Below are 22,384 nucleotides of genomic sequence, written 5' to 3' on the forward strand. Positions count from 1 at the left end.
AATTATTTAATTAATAAAACAATATAAGTTGATAGCCAATTAGTCATATTTTGAGCTTATGCAAAATATTAAGAATGTAAAAAAATACGTCTATAGATAAACGTATTTTTTAAAGGAAAAACTTAATTAAAATAGTATGTTAAAAAAAGCTTTGTAGGTTTATATTGTAAGTCTTTACATCTTTATGAATCCTATCAATCTCAAGGAACTGTCGTGAAGTTCAGCCTATTGGTTCTATTTTTAGGTTACCAAAAAATATAATCTCATCATAGATTTTTCAGATTCTTGTTTAGGGTCGTTAAAATATTATATTCAGATCAACCGCCACTTAAAAGATTCTATTTAATTTTGATTTAGAGTGACGTTCCTATTGAGCTAACCTTCAAGCTTAATAGTAAAATCCCATTAAAATGGCTGTTAATTATAATTTTTAAGATAATTTAAAAATATATTAACTCAAATCAATATATTAAAAGAAGGTCCAAGAATCTATGGATATCAAACACTTTAAATTTAGAAGAACCAAAAGCAGTACATTTTATACAACTTAACAACTGCATTCATTGAATATGTAATACCTCTGTTGAAATATATAGACGAAGGCGAGCTCTATTAAAGGCTCACGCAAACAAAGATGTTTACAACTGACAGTAGAGCCCGGATTACCCGTGCGCAGATTATCCGTGCTATAATTTCCCATTATTCAAATTGCATTTTTTAGGTTCAATCGAAAATTCATCGTAATTCACTCGACCTAAACTCTCTATTCCTAACGAGGAAGAAGCGCGATGCATTATCGAGATCAGCAGTGCTCACTGAAAATCGATGTTAGACCGAATGTGTAAGAATTAGTTAAGCGCTAGAAACAAGTCGCCCACTCTGCTATGTTTTTAACAAGTGTTTTTGTTTTTAAAACGCAAATGTTTAATTGAAGAAAAACTAGAAATTAAAACAAAAGTGAAAAAAGTGAAAGTGTCGCATCATTATCACAAACCTATGGAGTTTGCAAGCAAACAATAAGCGCTATCAGTAAAGAACAAATTAAAACTATAAAAATTCGTATCTCAGTTGAACTCTTTAAAGAACATATCTGTACGAAAATCATTGAAAGGATTGACTTTTTAACAATTCAATGAAGCATTTTCCAAGCGGTTTCTGCAGAAGGGATCAGAAGGCATATCTATGTCAATGTCTGCTAGCTAAGCATAGATGTTTCACGAAGACTGACAAATCAAAGAACCAAAGAATGCATCCAGTGGTTGATTACATAGATTCAAAAATCGTCTATTGGATTCATGATCTTGCCATTCAAGGCGAAAAGCTCTAATGCAGACGGAGAAGCGATGATGGACTTTTGCTCTGAGCTGGAAACCATAACTACAGAAAATAACCTTCAATCTTCTCAAATCTATAACGCTGACGAAACAGGGTTATATCAGTGAGGCATCCCTACAAAAATCTTAGCTACAAGCAATGAGATAAATATCCCAAGATACAAAAAAAGTAAAGACCGCATTCTGGCACCCATAGTCTGAAGCTGACTGTGATTAAAAAGTCAAAAAATCCTTGCACTTTTAAAAAGATGAAACCACATAATTTCCCATTTCACATTATAATTAGTAAGCTGCCTGGATAATGTGTGACATCTTCCAAGATTGGTTCCATAAAAGTTTATTCCTGAAGTAGTGTTATTTAAAAAAGGAAATATTGCCACAAAAAGCCTTTCTTCTTCTGGATCATGCGCGTTCTGATCCCAATGAAGCAATTTTAAGATCTAATGATGGAAACTTCTTTCTTCTTTTTTTCCCATCCAATGTGACATCAATTGCTCAACCAACGGATCAGGGTGTTATTGAATGAAAAGAAGAGAACATATGATGAACCTGATGTTGGATGAATATGATCTGATGAGGGTTTGGAAATCGTTTACGATCAAAGACGGCATTTTTAAAGTTGCAAGTGCATGGAGTAGAGTGAAAGAGATAACTTTCAAAAAAGCTTTTTTACAAAAGAATGACGCTAGAGGAAGGATCATGGAATCCCATGATGAAAAAAACCATAGCGAAACTTACTCCATTAAGGGCAACGCCTATGAGCTCAAACACATTGATAAAACCACAGTCTAACAGTTGAAATCTATATACTTTGATAAAACTAAGGTCGAGAAGTGAACACAGTGTGACCAACATGAGCCATGTTATCAGCTTCTTAGTAACGACGATATTGCCGAACAAGTTTTTCAAGAAGAAAAAACGATGAGATGGCACTAGACTATGCGAAGCGAGGAACTTATTTACTTAAACTAAAGCCTATTACGAAAAACTTCTGACCTTGTTGACATTTTGAACTTGCGCAGACTTTACGTCAGACTTGACGTCAGAAGTTTAAAAATAATTGGATCTTTTAACAAAAGCCAAAGTGACTGACTTTGATTACAGTAAATGCAAAGTAACCTACTTATGTTTTTTTTATATACATATTTAGTGTCAAAGTTTAGTTATGTGAAATTTTTTTTTCTGTTATTTATACAGTAAAAATTAGTTTACTCTTCAAAAATTTAATTTTTCTTTCTATTATCTTTTTGTGGCAGAAATATAAGAAGTAAATGTCTGGATTATCCGTGCAACGTTTAGTCCCGTTGAGCATGGATAGTCGGGGTTTTACTGTATTAAACCTCTGATGAAATGCATATATTTTTATTCTATTATTTTTTATTTTTTTTTGAAAGCTTTTTTTAATTTGACTACAGTGAATTACTGTTTAAAAAAGACATACTTATACTTGTTGAATTTAAGTATCTATTTACTTTACTTGATTAAATTAGATGAAACAAACCATGTTCGAGATTTAATATATATTATTGAAGATTATAAATAAGAGAACATGTTACTTTTCTCTACAAAAGTTGAAAAACTTTTTTGAATGAAAAACTTTGATTCATTCTCTATAATACCTAAAATAATATAAAATAAGAATATAAAAATGCCAAAAAACAATGACATTAATTTTCGTCCGAAAACTTGGTTTGAAACATTTTTATGTTTCAGGGATCTCTTAGTTATTTTTAAGGTTAAAGACAATTCTCTCTTGTTATAACATTTTTATCTAATTTTGAACATACTTTTATTTTGGATTAATCCTGTATAGTTTTGAGGAAAACTTTGAAAGATCATTAAACTCTTATCAGAAATTATTTTTGTTTTCTTGAAAATAAAAAAAATATCACTTATATTAATGAGGAATTTTGTTAGGAGATATTATATTTTAAAAATTATGTATTTGTTGTGACCCAACATGAGAATTAACCCAATTTATAAAAGAAATTGTCAGATCCAAGGGTCCCAATGAAACAAATGCTTTTTATGTAAAAGTCAAAGGTTTAGACTTTTATGACATACTCAGAACACTATAAACACTGCCTTTTGTAGTTAACATTTCAAATAGCTTACAGAAAATTTAAAACAGGAACAAATAACAGGTGCATGGTAAATATGTAGATAGAAACTTTGCTTTCTTCATGACATATTTACAAACCCAACGAACATAATATAACAAACCAAAGTTCCTACATATTTGTGTTGTACCTGTCATTGTGTATTTGTTCCTGTTTTAAACTGTATTGGAGACTATATGCAATTTTAACTAAAAAAGCAAGTGTGTCCTAAGGATAACTTTATAAAAAGACTTTTGTTTTATTTGGACCCCTAACCAACAATTCCTTTCATAAATATTTAAAAAGTTTAAAAGGCTTCCTTATAAAATAAAATTAAACCTAAAATTTTAAACTTTTAAGCAAATATTAGGGTTGAGATATAGAAATGGAAATGCCAAGAAATTACCTGACAAAAAAAACAATAGCTGCTATAAGAAATACAGAATGATAATACAAAAGTAGAGTAACAATGCTTACATTGCATTTCAACAAAAACAATATATTAATAAAAAAAGGAATAATAGTAATATACTTTTATTCTAAATAATCACCGGAATTTGCAACTGTATCCTTAAAATAGGGTCAGGAGTAAACTGTCCATGCAATTTTTTTTATTTATATTAATAATTATATGTAAAAAAAATCCGTTTTAACCCCAAATAGATTGTAATGAAATTTAAACTAAAATGATTGATTAATGTTTTACAATCACAAGAAAATATCCCCTGAACTGCATTTTGATAATATAGAAAATTCGAAAATAAGTACATAAAACTTTAATTATCAGTGGAGGTATTAATTATTTATAATAATTTAAGAAATAATTTTTACTTGTTTATGGTATTAAAGTCCTATCGTTTTTAAAAAAAAAAAACCATACAATCATATTTTAATTATTCATAAAACTGATATGAAAATTAGTTGCTACAAACTGTACAATTAGTAATTAGCAAACAACTATTCAGATTGTATTTGAATAATTTTTATCAGTTTTTTACCACTTTAGTGGTGAAGCATACTATTTCAAATACCGGGCAATATTCTAAAATTGGCACATTGCATATCAGCATCATTTGATGCAATTTGTAAATAACGAACCTTTCACAGTTTGTGCTTGTGCTCCATTTTGTTGTTGGACCGGCGTACTTTGCTGCTGTGCGATTTGTTGGTGAATCGGATTGTTCGGGTCAGCAAGATCAAAAAGGGGTTGGATAACTTCTGGAGCAAACACTTGGTTTTTTTGCCAGAGGTTTAGCACTCTGATGATTTTACTCTATAAAACACAAATATGATTAAAAATCTACATTTAAAATAACAAAACAGTAAAAATGTGAATTATTAAAAAAAAATTAAATATGTCTAATATATAATAAAAGAAATATTTGTTTACTGAACCAACTTCTTCACTTTAGCTTTTTCATTTAGTGTTTTATTTTTTAAACAGCAAAATTACAAAAATTCAGGTCATTGATATTAACAAAAGTTAACAATATATTATAAATTGTAGGATAGTAAAGAGTAAACATATCAAAATTCAACAATAATAAAAAATGTAATAATATTTACATAATAACAATAGTTAAATATGGATGCAAGATAAAAATGATAACTTTAAGGGACAATAACAGTGTATCTTCAAAATTTAGCATCACAAAGGAAGAAAATTTGTGATGTCAATAGGATTTATATATTTGAGAAACTGAACTGATCATCACCTAATAGAAAGAAAGAAGCCTTTACTTGACATCATCAAATACTGTTTGATGCCGGTCTTTGCCCATCATAGATTTATAACATATAGGACAACACCTATACTTTTGAGGTCAACATTAAAAAAAAAGCCTAAAAAACTAATTTGTTTACTAAGAATATAAAAAACAGTACACCAAACACTAAACATTAGGATTAATAAAAATAAATAAATAAAAACATACATAAAATACAGCACACTGCATCCAATTACATCAAAATAATTAAAGAGTGGTGCCCCCATATATTCATCAACCAAATTGAAACAATTTTGAAGCACATAGTTCTTTTTTTTTTGTACTTCTTAAGAACAGATAATATGTATTATTGTATATGTGTGTTTAACTAATGTGGTAATATTTTAAAGCTATTACCAATTTTTATTTATTATGGTGTGATAGTGCTTGTAGGCAATTATATTTACAGCTATAATATTGTATTTAAATATCAACTGCTATCACTATGTCACTGTAGTATATATAATTATTATACAGATATTTTTTGACTAGTAAAGTATTTTATGATTTGATTTGAATATTTATCTATGATTAGTGCTGATCTTATTTCAATAAAATAAAAGGAGGTAATCCAAACAATTCTACATCCTGTGAAACAAATGACCTAAAATGTTAAGGTGTAACAATATACAACAAATAATACAATAATAAATAAATGTACAGATAGTGATCTGTTTCTGTTTTTCCAGTTGCTTGTTTTTTTTGCTGTTTCTAAATAAATATATTCCTCTGTTTTATTCATATTATAAAATAAAAATAGCTGCTACTAAAATCACTCAAATTAGTATATTGAAAAATTATGAACAAATCCTATATTATTTGGAACTTAAATTTAAAGGTATTTTAAAACTGTTTCTATAAACTTAATAACTCACCTTGTCCTCTGGGGGACACTTGAACAAATTAACAAAGGTCTGTTGTAAGCCTTTCGAGAATCTAGGGGCAAAAACATCCTTTTCGGCTCCAAACTGGTGTCTGGATTGCCTGACAATAGAGTCAATGACATAAAGTCCTGGAATCTTGTACTCCGGCTTGCATTTCAGGATGAACTTCTCCACACTCTGCACTACATGCTTGTAGAACTTTATAGCCTTGATAGCCCCCCTAGTGAGGGCCGTCATTTTGGCTTTTGATATTGGTGGTTTGACTTCATAGAGCGAGGAGAGCTGCAACAGAAAAATAAACATACTTTAAATAGGGCCTACATAAACAGGTAAATGAAAAATAATGGAAAAACAAATTGCTGGTTTAACTCAGAGTTATTTTTCCTAAAAGTAAATAAAAATTGGTTATTTTACAAAGTTTTTACATCCACATGGCATATTTTTCATTTCACTGAACACTTATTTAAAGCCATATTTCCAAATCTTTTTAATGAACTTCAGCAGGAATGGGATCAAGGATTTTTAAAACTTGTGATATTGACCACAATTATGGGTTCACATAGTGCATTTTAATTGGACTTAATTCAGTGGCTTATAGTTTAGTGAAAAATTTGTTGTTTTATAATATTATACAGTTTCTGATATAAGATTTGATACTTTAAAGCTAGATACCTTTGAGATACCTTATAATAAAATAAATGTTACAAAATGTATGCGGTAATGTATGCATTTTAAATAGATTTTTAACCGACAGAAAAGAAGAGAAAATGTTTTCGAAAGATTTATGATAAATTACATTTCTCAGTTAGAGAGACAACATGGAAATGAGAATTAAGTTTTTAACTATTTATTTTTTCAACTTTATACCATTTAACTTACAAATTAATAACACGAAAATTTGGCTAAGATTGTATTTTTTCTAGTGTTGTGCTTGCATAAGTAGATGAATTACAAAAATAATGTAAAAATCTAGGTAAACGCAAAGCAATGATCAAATTAAGTGAAGAGAGATGAAGTCCCCAGTGAAAGCAGATATTAATAGCCCTCATTTAAAACACAAAATATCCAATAACTTTGTTTCTTTTAGATCATTTTTGGTCATTTCTGTAAACTAAGTGATATTATGTGTTAACATTCCTGAACTCTAAAGATGTATTTCAGTTTTCATTAATCTGTTCAGTAGTGGGAGACAAAGAAGTATCAGCTAAATGTAATAATTTTGCAATTTTACAAAATATAGCTAGAGGGCATCTTTATTTGGTTTGCTCCTCTTTCCAACTAAATTTTGGTTTTTAATTTAGTTAAATATTGACAACATGATGATTGAGACAACAAATTGTAAAAAAATATCAAAGTTTATGAGAGCTGATTTATGAATTATTATTTTGAATCAATCAAAAAACCCACCAACATTAGAAGTATTAGTGTACTTTATAAATCTCACTCTACTGTATGATTGTAGAAACAGTCAGGCAACAGATATATCATCTACTCTCGATTATTGGAATGAACATTGTAAATAGCCATAAGTTAATAACTATTGATTCAACAAAGATATTAATTATTTTTCATGGTGAACAGTTTAATCATGTCTCTCTTTGGGTGTACCTACATCTTAAAGTTCATTTAAATCTTTTAAATATTTCCGATATTAATTTTTGATACTAAGATGGTGGTTTTTTGTCCTCTTGAGACATACATTCTGTAGATTAAACAGATCAGCACTCAACAGATTTTTGTAATAAAAAATAGTCATCTTCTTAATAATAGAGAGAATGCTCATATCAAAAAGCAAAGTAGGAGATCATAAAATTATCAAAACACTTCCCTAATAATAATTATTTGAACAGTATTTCTTTTCCGAACTGAGAAATGTAATTTGTCATAAATCTTTTTAAAGTCAACATAAGGAAGTCCTGAAATTAAACCTACATGTATTTAACATTATTTTAGTAAATGTCTGAATATTGAAATAATCATCTTAAATGTCTTGAGGATTTAATTAAGAAACTTAAGCATGAAGTTGCTTCCAAAAATAAGTTAGTCCAACAAAAATATGCCAGCCGATCTTGAGCAAATACAAAGTGTATAGATGGATGGATCTTTTTGTTAATAGGCCAGTGCTCTAGAACTTCTTATTGCTTTTAAAATTTTTATATTACTTGGTTTTAGTCTCTTATTTAAATATTTGACAAATGAAATACAAGGAACAAATAATATAAATCAGTTCTAAATAAACCAGAGGGACTGGGATGAAAGTTGCTTTTAAAACCATACCAAGTCAAATTATTTATTTTTTATTTATTTCTATATCTGATTATATTTATTTCTATATCTCATTTTCACCTATTTTACCAAAAATTTTGCAAAAATTGAACTTAACTTTTTAATTTCTCTATTTTAATTTATGTCAATACATTTTATTTAAAAGATACACCAGTGAACAAATTATGGGGCACAGATTTTAATAATTTGGAAATTCAGAACTAATTATTTCTGTATGATTTGCATCATGCACAAGAACACAAAACCTAACTGCATACATCTGATGTAACTTATAACAAGATAAGTCTCTAACTTCTTTACTGGACTTATTAATTAGGTGTATAGAACACACCCCACACTACCTATTTGTTATGGATACAAACTATATGATTTGATCATAAAACAATGATATTTCCTTTTCTCTCCTTTCCATTACACTTGACTTTCTTTCTCTATAATTGTTAGGTCAGCTGCAATGTCAATCTTTATTCTTTATTCCACTAGCCTACCCTCTTCGGTATTTAAATTGGTGAACTTTGCAAATCAGTTACAATTCCGTAAGAAGTATGACATGAGAAATAAAATTGAACCATTTCATGCATCTTCCTTCTTACAGCTTGCCATCATAGGGCAAAATATGAATAGATCCATTTGAATATTAGTAGTTTATTTTCCTTGTGTCACATGTGTTACTTCTTACTGCTTACTGTACCGATTTATGAACCAGGCTTAAGATATTAGGAAACATTACTCAACTTGTCAATTTATAATAAATTTTTACAATATTATAGATTCTTGAAATTTTCTTTTTCTATGCTTTTATAATTGTGTTTGATTGGGAAGGGTTAAAGCATTACACACATTTTAAGACTTTTCCTGTAATATTTAGGAATGTTGCTAAACTAGACTATTACCAAAAAAAAACATTGAACATTTTGATAAGATTCATTTTCCTTCTTTGGTGTAAGACTGTACTGTCATCTTTAAAAGAAAAAAAAACCTAAATGCTACTAACTTAAAAATTTTTAGTACTAAAGGTCATTATGAAATGGTTGGTGTTAAATAAAGGGAAATAGATTAATTGCTTTTTTCTTTATGTGTTTTTTGTAAAGCTGCGGTTTAGTATCTGATTAGGTACAATCAGTACTAACTATAATCTATATAAATTAGAGGTTAAGTGACCTTTACCATTACCTATAGCATAGGCTCAGGCAAATGTATTTATAAACACAGTTAATAATCAAAAACAGTAAAGAGTTAAGACTATAGTAATAATTTCACAACGAAAAGGATAAGTAAAAATATTAGACCATGATAGGTTTTAGGAAAAGCCAAAATGCTAAATAAAAAGGGTGATTTTTACCTCTGCATTAAAGGCTTTAACAGCCTCCATTTTAAACTTTTATCACTTTACCCGCGTAATAATTATCACTGAAAACATGCACTACCAGAGACACGATGAAAATACATAAATTTTCACGAAACTTTTCAAAAAAAAAAACGGCGTGAAACTAAAGCTGCAAAACTTTACGCCATTTTTGAAATATTCACTTGGGCTTTGAGAACCTGTGAATGTCAGACGTCACAAATGGATTGACGGAGAAAGTGACATTTGACACATGTCCTAGGAACTGCAATGTTGCCAAACCTTCTTTAGGGTGGTATCACACTATTAATTATTGGTGCGCTTGGCAGTTCAGTGCAGCTGGTCGGGGCTACGTTAGGCACAATTTAAAAGCTTGCGATGTTTGAATAAACTTGGTTTTTGAAAATGGAAGTCTACTTACATGTATATATATATTAAAACCATGAAAAATACTCAAAAATATGGGTCATTCGCTTCACTGTTTTCGTAAAAAGCCAATACTTGCGATGCTAGAAAACATCTTTATATCGATGTCTTTTTAAATTTGGCTCTTCTTTCCGAACCTTTCTTAAAAACTTTGTCGTTTGCACGAAAATAAATCTTTTAAGTTTTAGAAAAAATATAAATACAAAGGAAATTCTTCGCGAAGTTTACTTAAGAGACGCACTGAGAACAATTTGATGTTTATTTATAAACTTTTAAATGACCTCGTGATTTGTCCCGAACTACTTAATAAAATTTCATTTAATATTCCACACCGTAATCTAAGGGTAAATCGATTGTTTTCTTTGCCTCATCGTACCAACTATGCTATGCACTCGCCTGTCAAAAGAACCTTGAGGCTAGTAAACTCTAATGGAATTGAAGTTTTGGGAATTTCCTTATTGCATTTTAAAAAGTCTTATTAAGAATGTGTAGGATTTTGTTTTTTTTTTAATAATTTTGCTCCATGAGTAGTAATTTGAAGTACATTTGATCATTTTCATTGATAATAATATATCTTGTTTTTCTTAGCTAATTTTGCAATGCCAATTGTTTACATTTTTAGAGATTATTATTACTACTTGTAAAACAGTTTAATTATTCTTGTTATTAACATTAAGTCTAAGAATTATTGTTAATTAATAATTGGTGGTTAGGTAGTCTAGCTTTTATATTTTTTTCCAGAAATAGTTATATTTTTTGTAATGGGGTTGATCCCGTGTATTGATTGATTGAATAAATAAATATTACAGGAGCAAGTACAAATCTCGTCAGAGAAATGAGTTTTAATTCTCACAAAGGTCTAAAAACAAGTGAAGGTAAGTTTGCCTGGAAGACTTTGAGCCCTAGATTTTGTTACTGTATGGGGACATCATGATTCTCTTAATCCCAGTTACATAGAGGTAAGTATGCTAGAAGGTTATAGGCTGCATTTTATAAAAACGCCACCAAATAACTATGTCGCCTTTTTCGCTTTTCAAAATAGACAGACAGATTTTTAGGAGATTATTGATGGTATGGAAAAATATGGTATTGTGGCTTAATGTCAGCCAGTTTCAGGACATCATTTTTATCGTCCTATTTTCTATGAAAAAAAACTAGTGGTAAAGTCTGTTTGATTTTAAATTTAAAACATCTTAATAGTTTTTAGAGGTTCCCGATTTTAAGATGGAACAGTTTGAAAGCTAATTCACTGATAATATAAAAATATGATAATGGACTAAAGTGTACTAACGGTTATGCAGCCGGACAAACGTAATGTGATCCTAATGGAGTTTCGAAATGACTTAAAAATCTTTGTGAATATAGGATATGAAAATTAAAAGTATGTTTCCAGCTTGTTGTCTTCTACAATACGGTGATCTTTGAAAAATCGAAAATGAAATGTCTATGAAGTCTGCTTACGCCTATATTGCTCTTTATTTTCATAGTTGTTACTTAGTAGACATCTGGTGTTGGTAGGGTTTGTGTGATTTATGAAAATATTTCATAAAATATTACGCGAAAGATCAACCATTTTAAATAATTTTCTAATGCATGATTTATTATACTTAAAGTAAAATCCGGAGAATAAAGTAATCTTATCCTTAAGAAGCTTACCTTTTTCTGAGATCCGCTATTGTATAGCGATTATTGGCCAGGGTGTTATTGTATAGCCTTAGGCAAAATAAAGCGTAATCGTACGCTACACAAGCTGTATACATATATCGTATCAGAGTAATTAAGCTAAATATGGGAAACCTTAGGTTATTCTGTTGCTATATTATTATAAAGAAGTATCCACAAATAAAATAATATATTACCAATTAATTTTACCCTATAAACATAATTGTGCATTTCTAAAAAAAATTAGGTACCTAATTAATTTTTTTTTCTATAGACAGTTTTAAAAATCTGGTCCTTCGAAAAACTAATTTCATTAGACGCCTCAAAATGCTCAAAAATTATTATTTCATTAAATCCTTGCTTCATCAAAGGAGCTGGCCAGTAAAGGCATTGCTGTGGGCCGATTCGAGCAAATCGGCCTAATACAAATCCATTGACTATCACAATCCCTTTAGTCCATTGCCTCATATCGATATATGTATCGGTTGGAGTTGTAATATTGATTTGAGCTAAAATTAAATAAAAATATATATTAATAAAATTGGGGATATTTAAAAAAAATGCAATGTAAGGTAGATAATAACACTAATTAGCAACACATTTTGTTGGGATAAAAGTGTTTTGTTTCGACTTCTAATGTTAAAAATGACAACCACGCAGGACAGGTATGTACTATTTGCTTCTTGACCAATGTTGCTTTTTTTCAACAATATGCTATTGATTAACAGAAAGTATTTGTTCAGTCACATCTCCAACATCGACAATAATGTGATCGGTGCGATGTCAATATTTGAAAGAAATTCACTGAATATTCAGAGCGAGCACAGCAGTTAAGCGGGCTACTTAGAGTAAGAATAAAATGCGAGATTTCCATTTTCCAAAATATGTACAAGTTCTAGAATATTTTGATGAAATATGGGATATAAGTACCTTTATATAGTCCTGGCTCATTGGAGCTCGAAGATACGTCTTTCCATCCTTCCAGACGTGTAGTCCAACTTTTCTTGAATTCTAAAGGGATATGTTGCCAACTTTCAACTACTTCATCATCAATTAAAATATTTCCCTGCCAGATTCCTTAAATAAAATAATAAATAATTGTGTCTCATAAATGAACAATTATTGCCTAAGAACAGTAGTCCTACGTACCCTTAAATTGATAATACTGCGTGAGCTGCCCATAGTTAAGTCTGCTCCAGTTTTCAACTATTAAATCAATAGTGACATTTTTGAGATTGACATCTGTAAGCACGATTTGAGAATTGTTCATTCTGTAGAATCCAAAGTTGTTTAAGTCTTCTATGGTCTTCAGTGACGGTGATATTTGTTTCCCATTTACTAAAACCTATATAGATTTGTTCTGTCATATCTATATACATTTTCTTTTTTAGTTAAAATAATTTGTTGATATATATAATTGATAATAATTAGAATATATAGTTAGAAGTTAAAGGCGATGTAGAGACGGCCGGTGCACCACCGCATGGTCGTGCACCACCGCATCTTATTCTTAAAAGTGCAGTGTTACTCTTAAAGTTTACAACGTGGCAAACTTATTTTTAGATATCTAGTCAGAATGTAAGAAAGGAACTGACGTTTGATCAGTGTTCGAATATAGATATTTTAAAAACTACGTTGGTTCTCCTGACATTGGTTGTACATTGAGTTCTTAATAAATGATACCTAATCCATATCGGAAGAAACAGACGTCGATTTAAACATAAATATCTCTTGTTTACTATGAGTTGGTGAGGGATTAGTGACTAATACCCAATGTTGGTTTCTCGTTTAAGTATCTTAGTGAATGAAAATTATCTATTTAAAAAGAAACAATCGGCATCAGTTAAACAAAAGATTTTATAATACGAAACATCAGTAAAATTTATCTTCGGAATTTATTAGTTTTGTCCTATATTGGTTGCTAAAGCCTTTTGCTAAGAAGTAAAGGGTTATTTTTTAAAGTATTCTTGCGATTGTAGAGTTCTCTCCATCAATATTATTCTTCTACCACCAAAGGTACTTTTGACAAATAAACCGCAAAAGAGATTGTCCTCTAAAGGTAGATTTTCTAGAACCGAGATTATTTGAAGTTTAAACGTAAATCAAAAGACAAGGAGTTTCTTTCAACATTGGTTAGCAGATGAGATTATTTTTTCAACTTTGATTAATTTATTGACCTAATGAAAGGAATCAAAGTCAGATTGATTTAGGCCATTCAATTTTTTCCGCCGCGACATTACTTGGATTTGAAGTAATATTTTTTGTTGTTGATTAGTCCTTGACGGATTCTAGCATATCGCTCCTAATGCATCAAGAAAATAGCCAATGGTAGTAGGACATAAAATGTATCTCACAAATTAATTAACTCTCCGCAACTCAATGTTATATGGTCGTTGTATTATTTTTCCGATGTTAATTAGACATGAAAAAGATTACTAGAAAAGGTAACCGACATCAGCATACGTAAGAATTGCTCCTAAGCAATATCTAGGTTTGCCCGACGTGGTGTTATTTTTTGGGTTTTGAAGCCTCTTTTTCCCACCTCGGTTTGCCGTATTCCAAAGTCTTGTGGTGAACTATGCGTAATCAATACAAGGCAACTAAACGAAGTTGATTAAATGTAAAAAAATTTAGCTTAAAAATTAACTTATTTCAGTTGAACGTAAGAATTTATAAATAAAAATATTGAAAAATATTCCCTTGACGTTTAACCTTATCCTAAAAATTATAATTTCTGTTCTTCATCGTTGATTGTTCTACTTTACCACTCATCGGTAAAATACTATGTTTTATGAAGGATAAGCCGATGCTATACTTTGAAACAAAAATCCCATTGTCAAGAAAATTTCTACTAAAATAAACATCCAATTGAAGCAGATTTAGTTGCAAGGCAGTTATTTGCTATCCGAGAGCCAGCCTAAGAATAATAATTAAAATTATAATAGCAATTTAAAATATTCCTTACCAAAACGGAATCACAAACATGACCCTCAATTAATAACGTAGCGTTAGCTTTAAGGCTTAAATTTTCTTTTCGATAAGTAATATAGCCATAACTTTGCCCACTATTGTTGTTAATATTAATTAGTTCCATAGCTGTTGGGGTCTGATAAACTAGTTTAGTATCTTGTGTATCTACAAATTCAATTCATTACTTATTACTTATTCCTAATAGACCTCGCTTATTTTACCTATAAGGTCTTTCAGGGAAATATATCCAATGAGTGATATATTACCGAAAGCTACTCTACTAGTAAGTTCTGGCATCTCGGGTAGCTTAGTTTTTGGCTGAGCGGAAATGTCTAATACTGCCTTAACTACTGCATATTTGTCGGAGTAATCCCCTGCCTCAGTTAAGGGTCCATCATAGTCATAACTTGTAGTAACTGGTATTTTAAGAAATAATGATTTTCTAATCTTTTAATATCTACTAGAAGTCTACTTACCAGGTTGAAATCCACTATTATCAGTTAGATCATTATCAACATTGGCCCCATTTAGAAATCCAAAATTTGTTCCCCCATGAAACATGTAAATATTAAAAGATCCTGGATAAGAGAGGATCTGTATTAAACTATTGGATAAATCTGTTGTGGACCTTGTATGGTGCTCTTCACTCCAATGGTCAAACCAACCTGGGTAATATTCCATTGCCATCTTAGGCCTTCCTGGCTGTATTGACTCGAGAGCATTAAACGATGTAATTGGATCACCTAAAGGTCATTAAAATATTTATTGCTTTACAGATGATAGCAACTTATTTACCTCCAAAATTAGCTGTTACCAAGAACAACTCCGGTATAGTCCCTATGTCTCCAAACTTATAAACTCCATCAGCTGTGGTCAGCAATGAAGTAATATTATTGTCCAAATAAACCTGTCTAAGATTTCTTAGATAGTCTTTGTCAGTAACAAAAGTATCTGTTTGGGTACTGGCATATTCATTCTCTATTTGAAAACTTATAATTGGACCCCCGTTGATAAACTGTAAGGCGGCAAGTATTGGCAGAAGAGCATTGAAAAACCTAGAAAATAGTTTCATATCATTTCCAATATCAAAACAAATTATGAAAGGGGAAAACCTTTTAACTGGACCCATATATTTTTCATCATTAGTACGAAACTTTATATTATTTTCTCGCAGTAACCAACTAGGAAATCCTCCGAACTCCCACTCGGCGCATATGTAAGGACCCGGACGTAAAATCGCTAAAAGGTCTTCCTCTTGAGCTGTTTTTAAAAAGGTTTCTATATCCAAAAAGTCTTCCATGTCTGTTCCTCCATGTCCAAAGTCAAACGTACCTATAAATATTTATTCTTAGCATTCATTATAAATGACATATTTAGAATATTGGAAATATATTAATTGGCTTTTTACTTTGGAGTTCTACAGTCTTTTGCTAATCAAGTTTAAACGCACATTATATCTATACCTGCTTATTTGGTAAAGATCAAAATATTTCCAATTTTACTCCACAGCGTCGTCGGAAAAATCTGGTAAAACTTTTTGTGATTCCTCGTTAATGTTGGTATTTTGATTGCTTCATTAGCCGAAGTGTGTTAAATTCCTAATTTTTAAAATTCGAAGGTTATGCCGGATTTTAAATTAATACTTTATATTATATACTGATTTTAAACTATAAACCCCTATTAATAATAAAGGGTTTCCCAGTAGCTATGATATGTTTTCAAAATATCACTGTGGTCATGATCGAAAAAAAATTATTGTTATTTTATGACAGTTAAGTTTAGCATAGTCTAGTATCTAATTCAAGCAATCATGGTGTAAAATACACGCTTCAAGAAAGTCTCATTATTATTCAAAAGTCCTATGAAAATAATCGATTTACCGTGCTTGCAATTCGTCAAAATCTAAACAACTTTAAAAGTGAATTTAATCCACATGGTAAGAAAACAAGCAAACGACGAATTGCAATAAATCCATACAATATTGCCGCGGTAAGAGCCAGTATTGCCGAGAATGCGAATGTAATCGTCGTTCTCAAGAGCTAAAACCATTTGAACATTATAAGTGTTGTTTGTTTTGCAATTGGGCTCAAGAGAAGCCTGAAAATGATCTTTTTAACAGAAATCATATCTTCTAATGAGACTCATTTTTGGCTAAACGGTTATGTAAACAAGCAAAACTGTCGTTTTGGACCGTATATCGTCGTGGATCGTATATCGCCTTTGCATTCTGCAAAAGTCACAGTCGGGTGTAGTTTATGGCACTGCGGCATCATCGCACCTTATTTTTTTCGAAAATTAGGAAGGAAATGCGGTTACAGTAAACGGTCAAATATATTGAACTATGATCGGATTTTTTGTGGCCCCACTTAAAAAAAAATGACTGGCCTTTTCTGCCAACAGAAAGCGTGCCACTTGTCACACTTCTGGTGAAACCATTGATTTATTAAAAGAAAAGTTTCCTGAAATATTGATTTCACTTGATGGAAGAGATCGAAGAGAATTTAGACAATTTCAGACAGATTTATTTTCTAAAGTGACCGAAAATTGGGTTCATCGAATTCCCTTTTACATTCGTAGCTGCGAAGAACATTTAAATAATATTTTATTTAAAAAACATGCTATTGACATTCTTATTAATAAAATAAATAAATAAATATTGTTTTTATTAAGAATAATAACACTATTACATTATTAAATCTTAAAGGGCGAATTCTAGCTTAGTTAGTCACTAAACCGCTACTCTTAAATTAACCCTTAAATTATACACGCATTTGTTAAATGTCTATAAGAAAAAATAAATAAATACTAATACGTCCTCCTATACATATAATTATTACTACAATCCACTAAAAGTTGAACAATTAATTTTAAAATGTGCAATGTATATATAGGACAGTTTATCCTAGTCCAACTGGAAAAAAAACTAACTATACATTTTGATGAAACAACAACACATTCTTTATATTTTTTCGGAAAATGAAAAGGTTACATGTTTCGCTCGACTAGAGCATCATCAGACCATAACATACACAAAACACCTAACATATAAATAAACAAAGCTTATAAACAATAGATTGTCCCTTTGTCATTTTATTAAATGTATTTGTGATGCTGTAGATTTTGTGTTTTTACCTATAAAAGTGTATGACCAGCATCTTTGGGATAATGGATGAATTTTTCGAGATAATTAGCTTGTTTCTAACTCTTAAAGAGCGCTAATGGGTCTCATTCCTAAATATTAATTTAGATCTTAAATATTAAGGCAAGTTTATGTCTAAATGTCCTTTTACTCAGTATTGAAATATGATCCTCAAACCTAAGCCTTATGTCATATACAATTCCCAAATTTATAGCTGTGTTCGAGTAGACAAGCTGTTGATCCTCCATCTTAAGATATTAACTGTTTATTATTTATTTATTTTTTTATAATAATATATATAAGAATATATTTACAAAGTAAAGAGGGAGAAAGAGAGAGAGAACAGTGGAGAGATCGAAAGAAAAGAAGGCGTAAAGAAGAGAAAAGAAGAGATGACACTATAAATGCAGCGCTACGTTACATATTGTATAATTAAATAGGTTACATATTAAACAAACATTTTTTTCGAAATTAAATTTCTAAATGGGCGGACTCACAATGTTAAATCACTAATTTTATACTTATTTATCAGCTTGGCAGCATTATAAGAAAAAGATGATTTAAAAATTTCCTTATGATGTCTTGGAATGTCAACAAGATATATTTGTCTTAGGTTTACATGATGTGCTGAAGATCTTAGTTTAATTTTATTAAAGGGGTAGTGAGGGGTGCGATTTTTTAAAATTTTATAATAAAAAGAAACTGAATATAGCTCTCTACGTGTTGCCATATCTAACCATTTTACATCTTTAAGCTTCTAAGTAATGCTGTTGCGTCTTCGTATACTAAAAATAAATCTTAGACAGGAGTTTTGAACGACTTGATTCGACGTTTTGTTTCATTATCAAGGCATGGGCCATAAATTGAGTCACAAAAGTTAAAGTGAGTTTAAGACTAAGGATTCGCATAATGTTTTTTTTGTTGTTTGATTAAAATAATGTCTGTGTGGATAAAGCATTTTTAGGGTTGAATAGGCTATTTTAAGTTTTGTAGTGATATGTTCTTTAAATCGTAATTTATGATCTATAATTAGACCCAAGCTTGTTGCACTATCTCTGATTGTTATCTTTTAATTTCCTATTTTTAAATGTAGATCATTAACTATATTCGTTCGGTGGGTGTCACTGGCAAAGGCAATTGCTACGGATTTGGCTGGATTACGCACTTACATTTGACTGGAGTCACCGATGCAAACCCTTTGAAACCTATCTGTTAAATATAATTTAATTAGCCTTAAAAGCGATGTCACACAACCCAATATACTGCAGTACTGCCAACAACAGTTCATGGTCTAAAGTGTCAAATGCTTTAGAGTAGTCTAGCATAATAAGAACAGCAGATGCATTTTTGAAATCTAATGATTTAAATATTGAATCAGTGACCTTAGCAAGAGTTGTCTCACAACTATGCCCCTGTCTAAAACTGGATTGTTTAACATGTAAAATATTGTTAGAATTTTCAAAAGTGCCAATCTGAGTCTCCATTACTTTTTCTAAAATCTTGGATAAGTAAGGAAGGATAGAGATTGATCGAAGGTCGCTAAATTCCTTAGGGTTGTTACATTTGCACAATGGACTGACTTTGGCTTACTTCCATGAATCAGGAAATGTACCTGATATGAAGCAAAAGTTTACAAGATGTCTAATATGAGGAATTAAAAATGGACAACAGTATAAAATAAGATTTAAATTTAATTTATCTTGGCCAATTGCAGTCGATTTAAGTTTATAAACTACTTTTAATATATCGCTATTTGCCATAGAAATAAAAGAAAATGACTTTGTAATATTGAGCTTGTTATTTACATAGGATAATAATGTTTCATTATGTATGTTTTGATTATTGGTATTTGTCGACGAAAAATAATTATTTAATTCATAAACGTTGGACAGATGTTCTTGCCATTTCTGCTTATGATAGATGAATGTATCCTCTAAGAAGCTCTGAGTTGGGGCTTGATATAAAGAACAAGACCTTGGTTTTATCAGTATTTAACCTCAGTCCATGCTTTTTACTATACTGACAAATGTCGAATAAGTCACTTTTTATTTCAGTTTCTGCATCACTATAATGTTTAGGATTAAAGGTGTATAACACTTGTGTGTCATCGGCATAAGACTGTATTCGAGAGTATCTAGTGGTTTTATTCATATCAAAGGTCTATAATAGAAATAACAGAGGTCCCAAAATGAACCCCTGTGGGACTCCAGATTTTACAGTGCCCATTGCCGATATTCCTACCTGTGTATCGAGTAAGACTAGTATAGTAGACAGCTTTTTATCCATGGCTGAAATTATTGTATCCTTTAAATTCATTAAAGTGCTTGTCGTACTAAAACCAGAACGAAAACCTGACTGAGTGGAAGGCAGCAAACCGGCGCTATCAACAAAATAAAACAATTACACCACTTTCTCAAGAAGCTTACTAAAAACAGGCAAGAGACTCACAGGTCTTAAATCGGTAATTCGAGATGGTAAAGTTACTTTATGTAAAGAAAAGATAACAGCATTCTTTCAAGTTGAGGGAAAACATACCTTCTCAAGGCATAAATTGGATGCTAACCTTTACCATAAAAAGTGTCATGTCATCAATACCCGGAGGTCGGCGCATTTGACTTTAACTCGTCAATGCCTCTGCGTATCTCTGCCTAAGTAGGTAAGGAAAACTCAAAGCAGTGGAATCACGTCTATTTGACTCAAAAAAATCTATGAGACCCGGATCAGCTCCATTTTGTTTAAAAATTAATAAAAAATAGTAACATTCATTTATCTTGTCAGGATCTTGCAGCTCTACAGGCAATTCCGGCTTTCGCCCTGTCATGACTCTATGAGCTATCTTTAAACGTTTCCGTATACTTAGTTATGGTATTACATTAGAGACGTATTTCAGGTAAGTAGCTTTTTCTCGCCTTACGGATGCTAGGGCAAAGCTCCAAAACTCTTTATAGCAATTCCATTTAGTTGTGGTTTTGTTTCATTTAAATTTATTAAAAGCAATGTCACGCTGTTTTAAAATAAGTTTCGAAGTATTTGTAAGCCAAGGAGCTGGCGGTCTGTTGAGTCTTACAGTTCGTACAGCCGCGTGAAAATTAAAAATATTGATTAAGTTTTCAGTTAAAAAGGTAATTTTATCATTAATGTCCTGAATCTGATATATGTTATTCCAATATACGTTTTACATATCTGTATAAAAAATAACGAGAGATAAATCGCTCACCAGTATTGGATCCAGTAAAGTGGCTGTTGTTTCAGTAATTCTTTTTGGTTCATTAATTACTTCGTTTGAATTATAGGAGTTAAACCAATCGCTTAAAGGATTACTGAGGCTTAGGAGTTAGGTTATCACAACATGATCAAAAAGCGGAGCAACCTCTGATAAAATGTAGTGGAATTGCGCAATTGATTCTGTTACAGATGTTTTGGGAGGACGATAAACTACTGCAATGAGAATGGGGCATTTTTTACCTTTTATACACGTTAACAAGTATTCCATAGGACCCTGATCCGCATTTATGAGGTTATAAACATCAGAGACAAACTTATTGCGAATGTAAACCGCTATCCCTCCCGCCCTATTCATACGAACTTTGCGAAACATTTTATAATTTTTTATATTTTTTATATTTTTATATATTTTATATAACATTTATTTATATTAACGAAAAGTCATAAGTATATCTAATAATATTTGTAATTCGTAATTATCTCTTATTCACTTGAAAACTTAATAATTGGCTCAACTATATTTTTACATTTTTTTACCTGGAGTAGGTTCGTGCAAATTCCAGGGTACATAGGTTTCAACAGCGTTCAATCCGGCAGCTCTCATTTTCCTTAACCTGTCCCTCCATAGCTGTTTTGGAGTGCGAAAGTAATGCATAGCACCAGAATACAAAGTGATATTTTTTCCATTTAAGGTGAAACAGCTTTGATCTGCGTTCAAACCCGATTGGATGCCTCCAGATGTATAATACTCATATAGCGTTGGCAGAGTGGTATTTCCCGGTGCCGTTATACCCGTCATTTTACTTTATTAGAAGAAACCGAACATGAATCTAAGCTGAACTTTAAACAATAAGTCGATTATTTAAATTATTAACACTTACTTATTCGTTTTTTAAGTTTTTATCTATATCAATATTTAATCAGTTTAAGTATCAATATGGTTGATAACACATTTTTGATAATAAATATAATTACCTTACTAATAAACCTAATGCTGTTTTTTTTAAGTTGTTGTTAAGATTCATGACTTTTACTATGAATTCATTCACAGTTCCTAATAATTTTCTTTTGTCCAGGTCAGTTGTTGCTGTTGTTCTGACCCCATTCTGACGGCAATGTTCTTTTAAACATCCAAATATTGGCTAAGAAGGTTACTCCCTGACTGCTTACCTCTTTTTAGTTCACTCTATAACCACTATAGCTTATGCATGGTGCCGTATACGCATATTTCAAAGACTACAATGATAA

The 22,384-nt window shown here is 30.7% G+C and overlaps 2 protein-coding genes across 3 annotated transcripts in view; both read right to left on the reverse strand.

Annotated features, from left to right (window-relative positions):
• LOC126734154 (SR-related and CTD-associated factor 4-like) overlaps positions 1–9,918 on the reverse strand; it is a 67,362-nt gene extending 57,444 nt beyond the window's left edge. For both annotated transcript variants that reach the window (XM_050437683.1, XM_050437682.1), the window contains exons 1-3: positions 9,712–9,918; positions 6,075–6,365; positions 4,532–4,706 (exon numbers count right to left, since the gene is read on the reverse strand). In XM_050437683.1, coding sequence (XP_050293640.1) covers positions 4,532–4,706; positions 6,075–6,365; positions 9,712–9,741 — 496 coding nt within the window. In that variant the 5' untranslated portion in view covers positions 9,742–9,918. The remainder of the gene's footprint in view (positions 1–4,531; positions 4,707–6,074; positions 6,366–9,711) is intronic.
• A 2,059-nt stretch (positions 9,919–11,977) lies between these two features.
• On the reverse strand, positions 11,978–22,001 carry LOC126734157 (beta-galactosidase-1-like protein 3). Its single transcript, XM_050437687.1, has 9 exons — positions 21,674–22,001; positions 15,885–16,104; positions 15,568–15,827; positions 15,249–15,515; positions 14,994–15,188; positions 14,768–14,937; positions 12,952–13,147; positions 12,733–12,879; positions 11,978–12,311 (listed from the first exon to the last, which is right to left on the reverse strand). The coding sequence occupies exons 1-9, from the start codon at positions 21,933–21,935 to the stop codon at positions 12,058–12,060; spliced, it is 1,971 nt and encodes a 656-aa protein (XP_050293644.1). The 5' UTR covers positions 21,936–22,001; the 3' UTR covers positions 11,978–12,057.
• Positions 22,002–22,384: the final 383 nt, after the last annotated feature.

This window comes from Anthonomus grandis, chromosome 3 (assembly GCF_022605725.1).
Source record: "Anthonomus grandis grandis chromosome 3, icAntGran1.3, whole genome shotgun sequence".
Lineage (NCBI taxonomy): Eukaryota > Metazoa > Arthropoda > Insecta > Coleoptera > Curculionidae > Anthonomus > Anthonomus grandis.

Bases quoted from the DNA above. Each gene is read 5' to 3' on its own strand.
- LOC126734157 (XM_050437687.1), bottom strand. From the start codon at position 21,935: ATGACGGGTATAACGGCACCGGGAAATACCACTCTGCCAACGCTATAT. The intron at 16,105-21,673 runs GTAAAAAAATGT...AAATATTTATAG, and splicing joins TTTGCACGAACCTACTCCAG to GTACGTTTGACTTTGGACAT. The intron at 13,148-14,767 runs GTAAGGAATATT...AAATCTATATAG, and splicing joins ATGTTTGTGATTCCGTTTTG to GTTTTAGTAAATGGGAAACA.